Source organism: Somniosus microcephalus, chromosome 10 (genome assembly GCF_052327205.1).
Source record: "Somniosus microcephalus isolate GS21.2 chromosome 10, FLI_Smic_1.0, whole genome shotgun sequence".
NCBI lineage: Eukaryota > Metazoa > Chordata > Chondrichthyes > Squaliformes > Somniosidae > Somniosus > Somniosus microcephalus.
Genome location: NC_140996.1, coordinates 199,262,325 through 199,283,493, shown reverse-complemented (window position 1 = coordinate 199,283,493; position 21,169 = coordinate 199,262,325). Strand labels below are relative to the sequence as shown.

General features: G+C 44.3%; 1 protein-coding gene across 1 annotated transcript in view; it reads right to left on the bottom strand.

The window, feature by feature from the left end:
- LOC147111990 (transmembrane protein 272-like) overlaps positions 1–17,779 on the bottom strand; it is a 63,429-nt gene extending 45,650 nt beyond the window's left edge. Inside the window, exons 1-2 of the mRNA XM_085999440.1 lie at positions 17,386–17,779; positions 282–363 (exon numbers count right to left, since the gene is read on the bottom strand). Of these exons, the coding sequence (XP_085855566.1) occupies positions 282–339 (58 nt within the window). The 5' untranslated portion in view covers positions 340–363; positions 17,386–17,779. The remainder of the gene's footprint in view (positions 1–281; positions 364–17,385) is intronic.
- Between the last annotated feature and the right edge of the window lie 3,390 nt (positions 17,780–21,169).

Here is a 21,169-nt window from a genome sequence, read left to right as displayed (position 1 = left end):
TTAGTAGTTATTTAGGATCCTGATAGACTTCTGGCAGTGCCGATTATTCTGTTTACTGCACTTCTTCTATTAAATAGTCTTCTCCACCCAGTACTGGAAACCTGAACTACCCTGTAACAGTGGACTATCTAAATGTCAGGTATTCCTGAATTTGGACTCTGGTTATGATAATTTTAAGAAATGTGTAGTATCTTCATTTATCAGTAAGAGGTGTTTTTTTTGTTCCTGCAATAAACCAAAAAAAGTAAAGTTAACAATTTAGAGTTATTGGTGTTACTTACCATTGCTAGCAATTTTTGAAATGCATCGATGACAAGCCTTTTCCACGCCAGCAGACATTGTTCTAGCCTTTCTCTAATGTTTCTGAAAACAAAACAAAATGAAGAGTTTCTGTAAACATCGTCGACAGTTTAAAACTTTCAGTTTGCAAGTGACTGTATTAAGATGCTGGCCTAGAAATTGCGGTCGAAGGCGTACCTCCGGAGTACGCCTCCAACCCGCAAAACAATTCCGAAAGTACCTCCTGGTGCCTAAGCTATTAAGAGTTGCGGTCTCAGACCTCGAGGCGTAATGGCCCACGGATCCCAGGGACGCAGGCGTTTCGGAAGCGTACCTGGGATCACTTGGGCCTGGTCCTTCAATGGCAAAGGGGAGTTCCATTGCAATAATTTACGAAGGGAATCACCTAATAAAATGCAGTGGAATCCTGGAATGTAAAAATTATACAATATACAGAATTGCAATTTTATTCATAAGTTCCTTCATTGCACCAAACCCAATAAAAATTTAATTTTTTCACAATAATGTCACACATTATTAAAACAGTAATCAGGGCCAATATTTGCATAAACTCATTTAATAAAGTGTATATGCATAATTTTGGATATGTAAATGCTTAATTTAAGGCTTAGATATCCCCTTACGCTGATGCAAGCAGGCCCCATGCCTGCTTGCATCAACCGTAAGATTTAGGTGGGCAATTGCTGGCCAGTCGCTGGGCAAATAGCCCAATTCTGCCCCAGCAATACTCAGTTTTCAGGCAGTTTGGATGATCTGTCAAGGTATACATGCGGAAATCTGGAACTTACGGGGCATTTCAAAGAGAATATGACGGCGTACTCTGAGAGTACACCATCGCAGACACCACAATTTCAGGGGGATTATATTCAGACTTTTTAACAAATGGTAGCGCTCTTGCCTCTGAATCAGTAGGTTTTGGGTGTTAGATTTTAGAGTCTTTTCTACCATTCTTATTCTAGAATTTATGGCTTCCATATTTTAGGTTACCATCTGGAGTTAAGTCCCAACTCCCTATGACTTTGAGAGTCACATCACTAGTTTATGTTTTGTTATGTACCCAGGATAACAAACAGAATGAAACCTTTTTAATAATTACAAAAGCAAATTACTGCGGATGCTGGAAACCTGAAATAAAAGCAGAAGATGCTGTAAATATTCAGCAGGTCAGGCAGCATCTGGAATTATATTATATCACTTCTGGAAAGAAATAAAAGATCCCAATCCCAATGTTAAATTACTATTCTTCTGAATTATCTTTTTAATCTATGCAGTCATTCTTTACTTACATTTCTCACCACTTCAACATTTCTCCTTCAACAGCACTCAAAAACCTGCAACCTTCACCACCTAAAAAGACAAGGGCAGCAGGCGCATGGGAACACCACCACCTCCAAGTTCCCCTCCAAGTCACACACCATCCTGACTCGGAAATATATCGCCGTTCCTTCATCGTCGCTGGGTCGAAATCCTGGAACTCCCTCACTAACAGCACTGTGGGATTACCTTCACCACACGGACTGCAGCGGTTCAAGAAGGCAGCTCATGGGCAATTAGGGATGGGCAATAAATGCTGCTGGCCTTGCCAGCGCCGCCCACATCACATGAACGAATAAAAAAAAAACCTGCAGAAAATGAACTGAACTTAATTCTCAAAAATTTCTAGCAGATTGTCTCAGCTTAATTCATACCCATGCCCAACTCAATGGGGTCGATTTTCTCGAAGCTGTCGGGAAGAAGGCGGGACTACAACGTTCAGGTTTTAGACCCGCCTACATCGACATCCGGCCAATCCGCGCGATTTTCCCTTGATTGACCTTGTTGAGCCCGCCCAGCGGGCTCAGCAGGCCAATTAAGGGCCACCCGGCAACAGGTGACGTCACAGACTGCAATTTCATCTGTCAAGAGTTCTTGACAGATGAAATATCAGTGTTTCACAGCTGTTTGAAGCTGCCAAACACTGGCAGTCTGAGTTCTAACATGAGTCCTTCTGCACAGACTCAGTTAGAACTCTCAGCAGCACTCAAAGCTGCAGGCTGTCACTTTTCACAGATCGCAGCCATTCAGCTTTAAGTGCCGGCTGAGTGATGGGCTCCCGACGCCTACAGGAAGAAAGGCTGTTAAGGTAAGTACAGGTAAGTAAAAGTTCTTTACACACTTTAGACACACCAAACACACTTACCTTTGCACTCATGCACCCATCACTCACCTGAACACCGACATCGCGACCCCTCCAACTCCTTCAACCCGACGGCCCGCCTGCTCTAACCTGGCGTGGTTTGGAGCCGTCGGGAATCCCACACGAAACCCCTCAAAATAGGGATTAGGCTAAAAACTGCCTGTTAACTACCTGTTAACAGGCAGTTAATTGGCACTAATCCCTTCCCGCCTGGGGTCGGCGGGTCCCAGTGCGGGGCGGGTATCCGCCGCCTCTGAAACTTGCATGGAGCAGGGTTTTGGGCGGGATGGTGTCGGGACCCCTGAATTCGGGAGTTCCCCCCCCCCCACACGCTTGAAACCCCGCCTGATGGCTCCAGGAAAATCGGCCCCAATGTGTTGAACAGCACAGGCACACATTTAATCCCCCAACTGTTGTGGACTGAATAACTGATTCACAAATAATTGGCTGCCATGCACCTAACTGTATGAGTCACACAGTATGTGTTTCGTGAACATGGCTTAGCACATCACCTCAAGCCTACATTTCAAAAAAAAAATCAAACCATCCTCACGACATTTTTATCAATCTAGGGCAGCGCATGAAATTTAATTGCTACTGGTTTTAAAAGGCCATGCACCAAGCCAAAACTAAACAAAAATACTTCATTTTAGTCACAGCAGTGTTCGAGCCTCATTCAAGAACTTAGCTACACAATCTAGGCTACAGAATTAAATCTAACACTCACTCCCTTGCAATGCTCCAAGGATCTATCCTTGGCCCCCTCTAATTTCTCATCTACTTGTTGTTCCTTGCTAACATCATCCGAAGACATGACATCAAATTCCACATGTATGCTGTCGACACCCAGCTCTACCTCATCAACGCCTCACTTGACCCCTCCACTGTCTCTATGTTGTCAGACTGCTTGTACATTGGATGAGCCAATTTCCTCCAATTAATTATTGGGAAAAGCATGGGTCCTAGCTATACCTGCCTTTTCGTGGGATATGTGGAACATTCTTTGTTCCAATCCTACTCAGGTCCCCTCCCTCACCTCTTTTTCCAATATATTGATGACTGTATCGGTGCCGTTTTCTGCTCTCGCCTTGAACTAGAAAATTTCATTAAATTTGCTTCCAATTTCCACCCTTCCCTCACCTTCATATGGTCTAGCTCTGACTCTTCCCTTCCCTTCCTCAACTTCTCTTTCTCCATTTCCGGAGATAGGCTATCCACAAATATCCACTATATAAGCCCACTGATTCCCACAGCTACCTGGTCTACACTTCCTCCCGCTTCCAGTAAGGACTCTATTCCATTTTCCCAGTTCCTCCGTTTCCATTGCATCTATTCTGACGATGCCACCTTCCATACTAGTGCTTCCAATATGTCTTCCTTTTTCCTCAACCAAGGATTCTCCGCTACTGTGGTTGACACGGCCCTTGACCGTATCCGTTCCATTTCCCGCACTTCTGCACTCACCCCTACCCCTCCCTCCCAGAACCACGATAGGGTTCTCCTTGTCCTCACCTTTCACCCCACCAGCCTCCACGTTCAACGGATCATCCTCCGCCATTTCAGCCACCTCCAACGGAATCCCACCACCAAACACATCTTCCCCTCCCCTCCCCTTTCAGCATTCCGAAAGGATCACTTGCTCTGCGACACCCTGGTCCACTCCTCTATCACCCCAACACCACATTCCCTTCCCACGGCATCTTCCCGTGCAAGTGCAGGAGATGCAACATCTGTCCTTTTACCTCCTCCCTTCCCACTGTCCAGGGCCCCAAACACTCCTTCCAGGTGACAGCAATTTACTTGTACTTCTTGCAATTTAGTATACTATATTCGCTGCTCACGATGCGGTCTCCTCTACATTGGGGAGACCAAACGCAGGTTGGGTGGCCACTTTGTGTAACACCTCCGTTCAGGCCGTAAGTATGACCCCGAGCTTCTGGTCGCCTGTCACTTTAATTAGCCGCTCCACTCCCACTCTGACCTCTCCGTCCTTGGCCTCTTACACTGCTTCAACGTAAGCTCGAGGAATTGCACCTCCTCTTTTGATTAGGCACTTAACAGCCTTCTGAACTCAACATTGAATTCAACAATTTCATACCATAACCTCTGCCCCTATTTTTTCACATGGTAGCTATTGATGATTCTGCCATTCCCAGTTACACCTCTTCTAGACTCATCTTTTATTTCTTTACTTGTCCCATTACCATCTCCTTTTGCTTTGTACTAGCATACCTTTCGTCATTTAATCTCTCCTACCTTCCACCCTATCACAGACCTTCCCTTTTGTTCTTTCCTCCCCTCCCCTCTTTCCCTGCCCCACACTTGCTTAAAATATGTTACATCTCCAACCTTTTCCAGTTCTGACGAAAGGTCATCGACCATTTCAGGTTTGTAAGCATCAGCGCAGGCCCCAAGGATTTTTTTTTTGTATCGGACATTTTGTATGATTGTTACTGCTGATTGACCAGCAGCCTGTTTGGAGAAGATGGGAGGGGCTCAGGTGTTCGTGATGGACAGGAGATTCCAGCCAGGCCTACAAACTGATTACGGGAGAATGTCTGAGCAGACAGAGTTCTCTGGGAAACAATGGGCCCGGGTAGGTGACTCATACGGTAACGGGCAGAAGATGGAGGGCCATTGTAAATTAATGGGAAACCACTTAGCCCAGGATCGGGTGAGAAGTGCAGCCCATCATCTGCCATTAACATTAGCACCTAGATGGGATAGCCCTGAAAGGCGGGAAACCAGACAAAGAAGGGTGATTAAAAAGACATCACTGCAATACACAGACCTTTTTCAGAAGACATTCGATTAGGTGCCATACAAAAGGTTATTAAACAAAATTAGGGCTTATGGGGTTGGGGGTAATATACTAGCATGGATTGAGGATTGAAACATATAAGATTGTGAAGGGGTTGGATCGGGTGGAAGCGGGGAAGATGTTCCCGATGATGGGTGAAACTAGAACTAGGGGGCATAGTCTTAGAATAAGGGGCTGCTCTTTCAAAACTGAGATGAGGAGGAACTACTTCACTCAGAGGGTGGTAGGTCCATGGAATATGCTGCCCCAAAAAGCTGTAGAAGCTACATCATTACATAAATTTAAAACAGAAATAGACAGTTTCCTAGAAGTAAAGGGAATTAAAGGTTACAGGGAGCGGGCAGGAATTTGGACATGAGTCTAGGTTCGGATCGGTCATGGCCCTGTGGGTAGCGGAGCGGGCCCAGGGGCCGTGTAGCCTGATCCTGCTCCAATTTCGTGTGTCTAATTCTGTTAGATTCAGGAGATGGTTCTGTGATAGTGGATTGGCGGTTAGGATCAGATCAGCCATGATCTTATTGAATGGCGGAGCAGGCTCGAGGGGCCGATTGGCCTACTCCTGCTCCTATTTCTTATGTTCTTATGTTCTTAACAGACAGAAAACAGAGATTAGGAATAAACGGGTCATTTTCAGATTGACAAACTGTAACTAGTGGGGTACGGCAAGGATCAGTGCTTGGGCTTCTGCTATTCTCCATCTACATCAATGATTTAGATGAGGGGACCAAATGTAATATATCCAAATTTGCTGATGATACAAAGCTGGGTGGGAATGTAAGTTATGAGGAGGATGCAAGGAAGCTTCAAGGGGATATAGACAGGCTAAGCGAATGGGCAAGAACATGACAAATGAAATATAATGTGGAGAAATGTGAAGTTATCCATTTTGGTAGGAAAAATAGAAAAACAGAGTATTTTTTAAATGGTGAGAGATTGGGAAATGTTGGTGTTCAGAGGGACCTGGGCCTAGAAATTCAGTGGGCCTTGCGCCCACTTAGCGCCTAAAGAGGTCTTTTGCGCCGGCGGGGTGGTAGCACGGAAATTGAGTGCAGCGGTATTGGCGGCGGTAGCCGTTAGCGCTGCGCCGGGACCGATGACGTCATCGGTGTGCGCGGTGGCCCGTAACGCCCCGAAACCGCGCCGATCCCCATATTTATTTGCGGCCGCCTCCTCCAAAGCGGGCGCAAACAGCGACCAGAAAACGGGGCCGTCCTGCTGCCATAGTGGGGCGCTTTAAAGCAGAAGGTGCGGCCGGCCGCTTTTTCGGCGGCCGCCTGCCCGCACCTCCTTCCCCGGCCTCCTCCACCCCCCCCCCCCCCGCGGCATTGCCGGCTGGTTTCCGTGGCGCCCGGCACTTCTCTGTTGTGCCGGGCTCTTTTGCCGGCACTCGCGATCAGGGCTCCGGCCGTTGCAGGCACCTCCTCCTTAAGAGAAGGAGGAGGCCTGCAGTACCGCAGCCTGCCGCACCGCATCGGGTGGCGCTGCGGCAACTAGCACGCCGATATTCAGTTGCAGCGCCCCAAACGGAGGCGGGCACACCCTGGTATAGCGCCCGCTTCCGAATTGGGGCGCAGAAGACGAATATACGGCGTGCGCTAATGCCTCCCCGCCCAGCGCTAACTTTTGGGCGCGAGCGAGCTGCCCGCGCCCAAGTGAATTTCTAGGCCCTGGTGTCCTTGTGCAAGAATCACTGAACGTTAACATGCAGGTACAGCAAGCAATTAGGAAAGCAAATGATATGTTGGCCTGTGGAGGCTCAGTCGTTACTGCAATTATATTGGGCCCTGGTGAGACCACACCTGGAGTATCGTGTACAGTTTTGGTCTCCTTACCTAAGGAAGGATATACTTGCCATATAGGGAGTGCAACAAAGGTTCACCAGACTGGTTCCTGGGATGGGGGGATTGCCCTATGAGGAGAGCTGGAGTAGACTAGGCCTATATTCTCTCGAGTTTATCTCATTGAGGTGATCTCATTGAAACATACAAAATTCTTACAGGACTTGACAGGGTAGATGCAGGGGCTGGCTGGAGAGTCTAGAACCAGGGGTCACAGTCTCAGAATAAGGGTTTGGCCATTTAGTACTGAGATGAGGAGCAATGTCCTCACTCAGAGGGTGGTGAATCTTTGGAATTCTCTACCACAGAGGGTTGTGGAGGCTCAGTCGTTGAGTATATTCAAGGCAGAGATCGATAGATTTTTGGATATTAAGGAAATCAAGGGATATAGGGATAGTGCAGGAAAGTTGAGATGAGGTAGAAGGTCAGCCATGATCTTATTGAATGGCAGAGCAGGCTCGAGGGGCCGAATGGCCTTCTCCTGCTCCTATTTCTTATGTTCTTTAACTAATTTGTTCACTTTTCTCTCCATTTATGTAGTGTAAACTTTTAAATAGAAACATAGAAACATAGAAGATAGGAGCAGGAGTAGGCCATTCGGCCCCTTGAGCCTGCTCCGCCATTCAATGCGATCATGGCTGATCATCCAAATTCAGTACCCTGTCCCTGCTTTCTTCCCATATCCCTTGATCCCCTTAGCCTTAAGAAATATATCTAACTCCTTCTTGAATATATTTAATGAATTGGCCTCAACTGTCTTCTGTGGTACAGAATTCCACAGGTTCACAACTCTCTAGGTGAAGAAATTCCTCCTCCTCTCAGTCCTAAATGGCTTACCCCCTTATCCTTAAGACTGTGACCCCTGGTTCTGGACTCCCCCGCCATCGGGAACAACCTTCCTGCATCTAGTCTGTCTAGTCCTGTTAGAATTTTATAAGTTTCAATGAGATCCCCTCTCATTCTTCTAAACTCTAGCGAATATAAGCCTAATCGGCCCAATCTCTCTTCATACGGCATTCCTACCATCTCAAGTATCAGTCTGGTGAATCTTTGCTGCACTCCCTCCATTATTGCCAATAAAATATCCTCCTAAATTATTGGAAATTGATGTTTTAGCACAGATTCTATGTACCCACTCCTTCCTCTTCATGCAGACTGATAATCATCCTCATTTGGAAAAAGTCATAATAGAGACAGGCTTTGCATAACAATTCTCATACTTACATGGCACAGTGCACTAGAACTCACTAAACTGATCATCAGGGAAATATAGTCATCTTTTTCAAGTCTATCCAATTATGGAACTGAAATGATGGCACTCAATTTCCTGGCGACTGCACCATTATAATTGACGCATTTACATTGTAGCGCCCGTTTTACGGAACAAAAGAGGAAATTATGGCGTAAGTGACTTGTGCCATTACTTACTCCACCCCATAATTTCCTGGGACTTTACTGTTACCCTCGCCGAAACAGTGACAAGTTAATAAATACAGAAAATGCTGGAAATACCCAACAGGTCAGGCAGCATCTGTGGAGAGGGAAACAGAGTTAACATTTCAGGTCGATGACCCTTGTTCCAGCATTTTCTGTTTTTATTTCAGATTTCCAGCATCTGCAGTATTTTGCTTTTGTATTAGTGACAAGTTAATCATAGCTCTGCCCTCATTAAAATCAACGGTGATCGTAAATCTCCTGAAGTAATGCTACTTTTATCGCCACTGCCACTTAGGATCTAAAATAAACGTGCTGGTGGGTCCTTGCTGACCTGGCAGCAAGCAGCATTAGGTATGGATTTATAGGATCCATCAGCAGATCAGTTTACTCTTTTCCACGTAAAACTGCAGGAAATTACTTCAGCTACCTGCTGAGAGATTTAAAGGAATTTCATTACCTTGGTACATTGGTCATTATTATGATATAATGAATGCATTTAAAATGTGGCATGTGGCTGTAACATTTGCAAAAAGTTAGCTAGGATCATCAGTTGATTGAAAAAAGAATGGGTCCATTTGTATTTGCTTCTTTTGCCCAGTGAAGCAGATAAAAGGCCATTCTGTTCTGAATCCTACTCCCAACAATTTTTCACAGCCTTGCCAGCAGCCAAAGAGCTTAGCTCAAGCATAAGGCTTATCAGAAATGTAAGTGTACTTTAAAAAGCTATATATTGAATAACCATGAGAGAAGGATGAACTGCAGAGCCCGTGTGAGGGTATAGTATTGGATTTAGGCTGGTAGATGTTGTAGCTATGCATGAAAGTATAATGCAAAACCAATTCGCAACAGCCCATACATTTGGCAGCGACTGTCATTTGTTACACTTGCACTTGCCAATAGACTTTTTATGGGCTTTTGCACTGGAAGTATCCCTCAGCCAACTATTGAAAAAGCGCAGCACCCTCTACAGAACATCTGACCCTGTGTGAACAGGGCAAGCAACTGTGTTTCTCCTTAACCAATCAGATTGAAGAATCGTTAATGAGCAGTGCAGAGTCTGAACCAGGAAGTGTCAGTTAGAATAATGAATTCAATGTCAAATCAGGTACCGAAAGCAAAACAAAGATTAGATTATGAGAGCAAGATAAAAGAGACAGAAAAGTTTAAAAGGAAAATTTAATTACATTTTAATTTTTTAAAAATCTCCAACAATAGAAACATAGAAGAATAGGAGCAGGAGTAGGCCATTCGGCCCCTCAAGCCTGCTCCGCCATTCAATGAGATCATGGCTGATCATCCAAACTCAGTACCCTGTCCCTGCCTTCTCCCCATATCCCTTGATCCCTTTAGCCTTAAGAAATATATCTAACTCCTTCTTGAATATATTTAATGAATTGGCCTCAACTGCCTTCTGTGGTACAGAATTCCACAGGTTCACCACTCTCTGGGTGAAGAAATTCCTCCTCATCTCTGTCCTAAATGGCTTATCTCTTATCTTTAGACTGTGGCCCCTGGTTCTGGACTCCCCCACCATCGGGAACATCCTTCCTGCATCTAGTCTGTCTAGTCCTGTTAGAATTTTATAAGTTTCAATGAGAGCCCCTCTCATGCTTCTAAACTCCAGTGAGTATAAGCCCAATCGACCCAATCTCTCCTCATATGTCATTCCTGCCATCCCAGGTATCAGTCTGGTGAATCTTCGCTGCACTCCCTCCATGGCAAGAACATCCTTCCTCAGATAAGGCGACCAAAACTGCACACACTACTCAAGGTGCGGTCTCACCAAGGCCCTGTACAACTGCAGCAAGACATCCTTGTTCCTGTACTCAAACCCTCTCGCTACGAATGCCAACATACCATTTGCCTTCATAACCGCCTGCTGCACCTGCATGCTTATCTTCAGCGACTGGTGCACAAGGACACCCATTAATTAAAATCTGAAGGAATGCGACTCCACACTTGTTAAAGTTGATTTTCAGTGCCAGAGATGTCATTTGGCAGTAATTAATAATCACCACACTGTTAAACTGGACTTGCACTGGAATGGACGAGCCATAACATAGGAACTAGGAACATAGGAACAGGAGTAGGCCATTTAGCCCCTCGAGCCTGTTCCGCCATTCAATGAGATCATGGCTGATCTGCGACCTAACTCCATATACCCGCCTTTGGCCCATATCCCTTAATACCTTTGGTTAACAAAAAGCTATCAATCTCAGATTTAAAATTAACAATTGATCTAGCAGCAATTGCCATTTGTGGCAGAGTTCCAAATGTCTACCACCTTTTGTGTGTCGAAGTGTTTCCTAATTTAACTCCTGAAAGTTTTGGCTCTAATTTTTAGACTATGTCCCCTAGTCCTAGACACACCAACCAGCAGAAATAGTTTCTCTCTATCTTCCCTATCTGTTTCCCTTAATATCTTGAAAGCTTCGATTAAATCTCCCTTTAACCTTCTAAATTCCAGGGAATACAACCCTAGTTTGTGTAATTTCTCTTCGTAATTTAACCCTTGGAGTCCAGGTATCATTCTGGTAAACCTACGCTGCACTCCCGTCAAGGCCAATATATCCTTCCTAAGCCGTGTTGCCCAGAACTGCTCACAGTGCTCCAGGTGTGGCCTAACCAGGGCTTTGTATAGCTGCAGCATAACTTCTAGCCCCTTGGGGGAAAAATTCAGTTGGTTTGCGCCTCCCGTTAGCGCCTTAAGAGGGCGCTAATGGGGCGCAAAGCAACTAGCATCCGTGCGCGGCGATGTTTGCGCCACTCACAAAATTAACTAGTCATTTTGCGGCGGCGCTAAACACTACCACCACAATCTCCTGCGCCGGCAGATCGTGACGTCAGTCGAGTGCGCAACGCCCCGGTAGCGCCCCGGACCGGATATTGAGTGGCGCCCCCCTGCCTTACCGTCTGCCGCTAGCAACGACAGGTTGAGGGGAGCGCTTTGCAGTCAGGAAGGGACTGGGGGAGTGCTGTTTAAAGGTGACCGCTTCCTGCCTTTTTTTGTTGGTGACATTTTTGCACCACGCATTCTGAGAGAGAGAGAGAGACTTCTGGAGAGATTCAACACTGTGTGAAGGAGTTTTGGGTACTGAACAGCACTTTGCAGGTTCATTTTGATTTGCCCTTCCTTGTATCGATTTAGAAGAGACTGTGGGGGCTGCACTCTGAGCTCTTTCCCTGGGCCTCTCCATTGTTCTTTCCAGCAGATTTGATGTACAGGTCTCTTCAGGCCGAGATTCAAGGTTGCAATGAGCAGGGTGTGGATGGAGAGCAAGATCAACCCTCCCCTTTAAGAACTGGCCGGCGCCAGTGTGTCTGTGTTCCATTGCTGACTGACATCACATGAGCTTCGCCAGCGCTCTGAGGTAGCACCTCGCTCCTCGGCCTTTGCACCTTAAAACAGGTGTGTAGCGCCTGATTTAGCGCTCCAATCACCTCCAGGGGCGATAAAAGCCAAGTTTGCAGTCGGAGGCGATAATTAGCGCCAGGCGCTAAACTTTGCGCACGGCCGATAATCGCGCCCCAAACGGGGCGATACTGAATTTTTTCCCCCCTTGTATTCAAGCCCTCTAGATATAAAGGCCAGCATCCAGTAGTCTTTTTGATTATTTTCTGTACCTGTTCATGACATTTTAATGATCTATGTACCTGGACCCCCAAGTCTCTTTGGACTTCCACTGTTTTTAGCTTTTCACCATTTAGAAAGTACCCTGTTCTATCCTTTTTAGGTCCAAAGTGGATGACCTCACATTTGCCTACATTGAAATCCATTTCCCACAGTTTTGCTAATTCGCTTAATCTATTAATACATCTTTGCAATTTTATGCTTCCATCTACATTGCTTACAATGCCACCTATCTTTGTGTCATCGGCAAGTTTGGATGTGTGGCTTTCTATCCCATCATCTAAGTCTTTAATAAATATTGTGAATAGTTGTGGCCCCAACACAGATCCCTACGGGACACCACTAGTCACCTCCTGCCAATTAGAGTACCTGCCCATTATCCCTACTCGCTGTCTCCTGCCGCTCAACCAATTTCCTAATCAGGTTCAATAATTTGTCTTCAATTCCATGGGTTTCAACTCTAGTTAACAGTCTCTTATGTGGTACTTTATGAAATGCCTTCTGGAAGTCCATATAAATAACATCCATAGACATTCCCCTGTCCACTACTTCAGTCACCTCTTCAAAAAATTCAATCAGGTTCGTCAGGCAAGACCAACCCTTTACATGCTGGCTCTCTCTGATCAGCTGATGAATTTCAAGGTGTTCAGTCACCATATCCTTAATTATAAACTCTAGTAATTTTCTGACAACAGATGTTAGGCCAACTGGTCTATAATTCCCTGGTTTCCCTTTCACCATTCTTAAACAGCGGAGTGACGTGTGCAATTTTACAATCTAAAGGAACAGTTCTTGAGTCAAGAGATCTTTGGAAGATTATAGTTAGGGCATCTGCAATGTGCTCACCTACTTCCTTTAAAACCATGGGATGGAAACCATTTGGCCCTGGGGATTTGTCACTCTTTAGTACCATTATTTTCTTCATTACTGATATTTTGCTTAGGTTAATTTTGGAGAGTCCCTGTCCCTGATTCAATATTAGATTCCATGGGATTTCTGGCATGCTGACCTCTTCCTGTACTGTAAATACTGACGCAAAGTAATTATTGAACATGTCTGCCATATTTTCACTTTTTTTGGCAAGTTTAGTGTGTATATATCATGTAAGTACAGCAACTTCATGCAGTTCCATATGTGTCAATGGCGAGTCTCTTGGCGAGATAGCATTCTCGCGCAGCTTTTGGAGAAGCAGGGCATCTCAGGCAGCAACTTCCTGATTTACACATCTAACTGCACATGTGCAGTCACTGGAAGTTGCTGTTCCACTTAAACGCTAACAATGGTCAGCGCTGTTAGCCTCTATTATTTCTACCGCAAAATCCGTCCCATTGTACTACATCCCTCATCGCCTTTTGTATAAATGTACCAGCTGCTTTTTTTGTCTTGCTTCCATTGTTTGTGAAATGGCCGAGGTTAAGGGTAATTAAAAGCTCGATACAGGTAGTGATGCTTTTGCGTATTTAGCAACATTCTCCACAATAAATGTAATCAATAAATAAACTGCTTAATATAGACAATGTAGTTCAGCAAAGAGAAATCCTACAAAAACGTGTATAGAATAGCTGTAACCAATAGAGTTCTAGGAGGACAGAACACGGACAGATACAAAAGTACAGATTTAGTGCAGCTAATTCTTAAATTTATGCTGTTTTGAAGCTTAGCTAGCCAACGCACTCCTAGCTGGCCTCCCACATTCCACCCTACGTAAACTTGAGCTCATCCAAAACTCGGCTGCCCCTGTCCTAACTCGCATCAAGTCCCGATCACCCATCACCCCTGTGCTCGCTGACCTACATTGGCTCCCAGTCAAGCAGCGCCTCGATTTCAAAATTCTCATCCTAGTTTTCAAATCCCTCCATGGCCTCGCCCCTTCCTATATCTGTAATCTCCTTCAGCCCCACAACCCATCCAAGATATCTGCGCTCCTCTAATTCTGCCCCCTTGAGGATCCCTGATTATAATCGCTCAACCTTTGGTGGCCGTGCTTTCTGTTGCCTAGGCCCTAAGCTCTGGAATTCCCTGCCTAAACCTGTCCACCTCGCTTCCTCTCTTTCCTCCTTTAAGACGCTCCTTAAAACCTACTTCTTTGACCAAGCTTTTGGTCACCTGCCCTAATTTATCCTTATGTGGCTCGGTGTCAATTTTTTTGTCTTAAAATACTCCTGTGCAGCGCCTTGGGTCATTTTACTGCGTTAAAGGCGCTATATAAATACAAGCTGTTGTTGTTGTTTCACGTGTTTCCTAAGAACTACAAAAGTACAGTTCCACTAAAATATTACATCCTGGGAACTCCTCAGATTCATTTTTAGTAAGAAACAGACAAAATGATTTTGGAAGATCCTTTCTGATAAACATCCTCGACCTTCAGGACATTGCAGGTGAAGTAAATGGTGGTTACTCTCTGGAACTTATTCGGACATTGCCTGCACCGCTCCGAATTCACCGCTATGCTTGCTGCGGCGTACTCCAATAACAAATCCAAGAAATTTGAGCGTAAATTCGCAACCGCGTGATCGGCGCACGAAAATTACGGTACACGGAAATTCTGGACCGCTATGTGTTTTAGAAAATAACTTTTCAAAGAACCAGTTTGCCTATTTGTATTATAAAAGCAGGTTGTTCTTTTCATTTCATGTTGCATATTGTTAAAAACAGCAGACCGTAAGTTTATCATTTTCAACAACATTAAAGATTTACAACACAGAAAATACAACAGATTATCTTCACGTGAAAAGCTTACTCCACGCCACTCTGGAAGATAGTTGAATGATTTTAACTTTATATTAGTTGAAAATATGTCTCTTCCTGTAACTGTGTCTGATTCTCGCACACTCTAATTCTGTCTCCTGTTCGTCTCTCTCTCGCTGCTCCTCTGTGCGGCTCTCACACACTTTACACTGCTGTATCTGTCTCCAACTCTTTCTTTCCATAGTGACTTACGGAACTTGTAATTTTCACTTTTGTTTTAAAGGCGAAGACATACACCAACATGACAGACAGCACATATACCTGGTCAGACATTGGCATCTGACCCAGATCAGATTAGGCCAGGCCGGGGCAGAAAGAGACTATCTGGAATGTCCTGCAACACACGTGTGTGTGCATGAGAACAACTGGGTAATGGGGCTTGAACTGGGAAGGAGCGGATAACTGGGATCTGGCCTGGAACGGTGTGTCGGATCTGGAAATAGAGCCTCGTAATTCTCACAGTAACCTTTAACTCTCATCCAAATCATTTTAGAATTGGTTTTATAATTTGTTTTCAGTACCAACCAGAAGAATCCCAACAATAGTTTGAAAAGTTCATAAACAACTTTCGTTTTTAACACAGAACAGGACACTGCAGCCATTTTAAACTTTGGATGAATCTAAATTAACAACCTATATTCAATGTTCGATGTTCTTTTACTTGCTCTTATTTCCCCCACAGTTGCTGATAACATAATCTTGCTCAACCTGAACCCTTAAGTTGATTAAGAAGGAAATTTTGCATTCGTTTCCCTTTGGTTTTTGCAGTCAGACATTTCCACCTGCAGTTTATGAGTTGATTTGACTGAGATCTCCCTATAGTCAGTCCCACATATGATTATCAGTGCTGAAACCCGAGACGTTTCTGTGCAATTTCTAGTTTTTGGGTCCAAAACGTTACTAGTGACCTGGACAGCTTCCTGACAGATCTAGAGAGGTCAATTGGGTTATTTTCATTAACAGGCCTGCGACTGATCGTCCAGGTATTTTGTTTCTCAGTACAACTGAATTCACCTTCAAAAACAGAAACAGATATTCATACCAGCGCACAGCAGACCAGTCAGCATATGTGATGGGAAAAGATAGTTTTGAGTGGAACTCTCGTTGAAAAAATTAAAGTATCTTTTCTCCGTACAGTTGCTGACTGGCCTATAGAATCACAGAAGTTTAGGGCACAGAAAGAGGCCATTTGGCCCAGTGTGTCTGTGCCGGCCCAAAAGGAGCCCAATCCCACTTTCCAGCGCTTTGTCCTAAGGCACTTGCAGTGCATATCCAAGTACTTTTTAAATACGATAATGGTTTCTGCCTCTGCTACCCTTTCAGGCAGCGAGTTCCAGACCTACAGGGCATTTTCAGTTTTTTGTTTCAGCTTTCTAACATTTGCAGGTTTTTTTTCTTTTTATTCGAATTAACAACCAATTTTGCCAATCGGCTATGACATATAGTCCATTAAACGCGGTTAAGGAATTTCTAACCCAATTATTTATTTAGTGATAAAACCACACGCAATAAACTGGTATTACATAAAGTTAAACAGCTACAGACAGTTTTTCTAACCAATTTGCTTTTTTAAAACTCAAGCCTTGCACATCCTTTGGTGTGACACAGAGTCATTTATTGCAACACAAGTAATTCAGTGGAAAGGCTTTTAGTGCTTCAGTGTCGCAGTGGTATAGTGCAGCTAATTGTCATTAAGCACGTGAGGGTTTATTGACTTTGGGACTGAGATGTCAGGAAGAGGTCATGGCCGGTGCAGCACCGCCTGGAGGGCTTTACCCACGTGAAGAAAAAAAACAAGTGGCTATAACTAAAACAATGCCGACAATTCTATCTCCTCAGGAGAGGGGTCAGCGTGCAATATGGAATTCCTTTCCCAATTGTACTTACGTGAGTTTTTTTTGCATCTATTGTACGAGGACACATTACATTTTCAGGTAAATTTCAGAAGTTGACTAAATTAACTCTGGCCAAACTAGAAGCGGGCTCAGAAATCCCAATTGAAGTGTTAAAGGGGGAACTAATTTCTTCCAATCCACACACTCACTGCAAAATACTGCGGAACAATTTTGATCTAAAAATCCATAAATTATTACCATTGTTTTCCTGTATCGTTACGAGAATTGAAATCCTCACAATACAAAAAACACAAGAAGCTGGCGATCTCTGCAGTTGCAACGATGGAAACAATTGCAAGAAGCGAGGGAAACGAGGGGTGCATGCGTGTGGAGACAATTCTGCAAGAAAAGCTTGACAATACTTGAACCGTTTCTCTTATTTAAATCTACTGGTGCCCTCTAGCCGAGCGACCAATTCGCGTGACTGTCAAAGGACAAAGGAATCGAAATCTTTAAAGTTACTTGAGGTAGAAATTGTGTTTTAGCAAATGGTCCGACATACTGTAGTCGTTGCGCTTTGCTAGAATCAAAAAGCTTACCTTGTTCAACGTTTTACTGGATGCCAGTTTAATGTGTGCAAAATGCACCGGGTTCTTTTTTTTTGTTAATCCACAACGATTTTTCGGTATAGAAAATAACTGGAGGGGTGGTGGTGCTGGGGGGATACTTTGCAGATGTCCTTGCTCCAGGTTTCAGGCACAGTCGCTCAAGAACTTCCACCTATCAATCAGATGATAGAGGTCCCCTTTTAATTCCCCTTAAGTCTTTCTTTAAATTCTCGATTCTAGCCCTTCAGATCTCGCATTATTATCCCAGCCCTGGTGCAGCTTTCCCCCCACTAGGTGTTGCTGGCTTTGCACGGGCTCCGGTCGATGTTGCAAATATTTCTCCTGTTGCTGAAGAGCTGTCGTTGCAAACACTGAGCTGGGACGCGTACTGTCATGTCAATGCACGGCTCCAATCAATTCCCAGCGCAGTGCCATGAGGGGGCAGCATGGGGCAACATACCCTGAACGCAATTAAAGGAAGGCTCTGCTTTGGGACCGTGATTTCTTTTACGATTTTACAATCGGTGACATTATCGAATCCATGTAAACGCCGAATGCCCCCGAAGGATTGTTTGTATTGTAGAAGTGGAATCATCACCTGGACACCTTTTTAGATGTCAAAATGAAGTCTCAAGATAGCTAGTTCCAATATTAATAAACTTAGAAACAAGAAAAAAAGGAGTAAAAATAACTGCAGATGCTGGAAAATTTGACAACAGTGACTGCGGGGTGATTCAAAGTTTGTGCCACTTTGCACAATGCAACTGTAGTTCGTTAATGTTTCAGATTTTATGCAAACCACATCTCGGTAGTAATAAATTCAAAACTGTCTGACAACTTTGTTCTTTCTACATTGCACACTGAGAATTTTGGTTAGTTTGCCTAAACTCTGCTTATTTATCCACCTTGGCTGAGGAAACTATGGGTGATTTCCTGACCAACAAGTTTTAAAGAAAGAAAGTAAGTTGTAAGTATATAACACCTTATCACATCTCTCAGAGATATACTTAAGTACTTCATGTAAATGATGAACTGCAGTCATTATTTTTTATGTAGGGAAACAGGGCAGCCATTTTGCAAGAATCAGTAAACAGCAAAGGAAAGAGAAAAACATTGAATGTCTTCGTATGTAGCAAGGTCCCACAAACAGCAATGAGATAAATGACCAGGTAATTTGTCTTTGGCTGATGCTGATGGAGGGATAAATATTGGCCAGGACACCAGAAGAGCTCACCTGAAAGACAACACCTCTAGTCATGAGGCACTCTGACTCAGGGGTGAGGGTGCTACCACCAAACTAAGGCAATGAGATAAGTCAGTAGATCTGTGTTTGGCGTGTTGGTTGGCCTGGACACTTGGAGAACGCTCTGCTCTTCTTCAAATGTGCCATGGGATCTTTAATGTCTACCTGAACTACCACAACAAAAGATGGGACCTCAGTTTAACCTTTCATCCAAATAATGGTGTGTCTGAGAATGCACTTTAGATGGTTATGCAATAGATTAAATTAACCCTTTGTTCCCTAGTTCTCACCCCACCAGTCCTCCGATGAATTCAAATAAGTGGAATCTGAGACGGCAGTAATATTGTACTAGTGGTGTAAGATTGGTAGTTGTAGAGTGTGAAGGGGAGTTGGCAAGACCTGCATTATATTATGGGCTGTGAATCACACTCTACCAACATCCTGGGGATCACCAATAACCAGAAACTTAACTGGACCAGCCACATAAATACTGTGGCAACAAGAGCAGGTCAGAGGCTAGGTATTCTGTGGCGAGTGTCTCACCTCCTGACTCCCCAAAGCCTTTCCACCATCTACAAGGCACAAGTAAGGAGTGTGATGGAATACTCTCCACTTGCCTGGATGAGTGCAGCTCCAACAACACTCAAGAAGCTCGACACCATCCAGGACAAAGCAGCCCGCTTGATTGGCACCCCATCCAACACCTTAAACATTCACTCTCTCCACCACCGGCGTAGCGTGGCTGCAGTGTGTACCATCTACAAGATGCACTGCAGCAACTCACCAAGGCTTCTTCGGCAGCACCTCCCAAACCCGCGACCTCTTCCACCTAGAAGGACAAAGGCAGCAGGCGCATGGGAACACCACCACCTTCAAGTTCCCCTCCAAGTCACACACCATCCTGACTTAGAAGTATATCGCCGATCCTTCATCATCGCTGGGTCAAAATCCTGGAACTCCCTACCTAACAGCACTGTGGGAGTACCTTCACCACACGGACTGCAGCAGTTCAAGAAGGCAGCTCACCACCACCTTCTCAAGGGCAACTAGGGATGGGCAATAAATGCTGGCATTGCCAGCGATGGCCAGATCCCATAAACGAATTTTAAAAAAACCTTGAGAGAGATCTATTCATGCCTAGTTACACACATAACCAGAACTCCATTTGCCAGCCATTAAATTTTACTGTTTTATGTGCATGGTGACAATATCTGCTTTCTCATAAGATTAAAAACAATCTGAAGTAACCCTAGGTAGTCCAACAGACGGAGAAAGTTTTGTATGTGGCTTCACACCTCACTAGAGTAAAATTCCACACAATGCCAACACTAAGCAACGAGACAAGGTCACATACCACATAATTTTCATGTCAAGATACACTCTCTAATTGCGCATAAGCCTGCCATTGACAGTGAGTTAACAGCCCCATTCAGAAGTTAATCAAGTTATTCAAATCTACTGCAAATAAGAATGAGGCACTTTGCAGCTCCTAATACAATGAGCATTATCCAAAATAATTCAGGAAGTTATGTAACTGCTCCCCCCACCCATGCCCCCTCCACCGGTTGGGTATTAATAAGAGACTCTTGCCCAAGGTTGCAACCTGAAACTATCCATTTAGCATTAGTGGATGCTTGCCTCACAAGGCAGATAAATGAGCGCTTTGAGAAATTCAAAAGCTAAATGAACATGTATTGAGTAGCCTCTATCATGATCTGAGTTTTGATATTGTGAATATAAGAAATAGGAGCAGGAGTAGGCCATTCGGCCCCTCGAGCCTGCTCCACCATTCAATAAGACCATGGCTGATCATCGACCTCAACTCTACTTTCCCGCCTGATCTCCATATCTCTTGATTCCCCTAGAGTCCAAAAATCTATCGATCTCAGTCTTGAATATACTCAATGACTCAGCATCCACAGCCCTCTGGGGTAGAGAATTCCAAAGATTCACAACCCTCTGAGTAAAGAAATTCCTCCTCATCTCAGTCTTAAATGGCCTACCCCTTATCCTGAGACTATGCCCCCTAGTTCTAGACACTCCAGCCAGGGGAAACAACCTTTCATGAGTTGAGTTCTTTATCTACATATATTTTCTACAATATTTCTATTTTTCATACAATACAAACTGTTCACAATGAGCAGTACTGTTTTTTAATGTAAGGCAGCTATAGAGGAAAATGCCACGTTGTAATATTGAGTTCAGCTAGACTTAATGAAAGACATTACTGGTAATTTTAATCCAAATATTTCATATCTGATGGATTATCACCACTAGTTCACATTACATTTGAAAAGCCCCCCCCCCCCACTTCACTACAATGCTTGTGGTGTCCTTTTTGTAAAAGACAAGCACTTTCCGATTGTCCTGCTGCGATGGTTGGACGTCATTTAACATGCATGCCTGCACAAAATGTGACGCAACGTGTAACTCAACAAATATTTTACTAACAATTTTCCACTGTCCCAGCTTGGAGGAAGCCCGGAACCTCACATGCCGTGGAGTTTTAACTCCCCAGCGTGCATTTTTTTT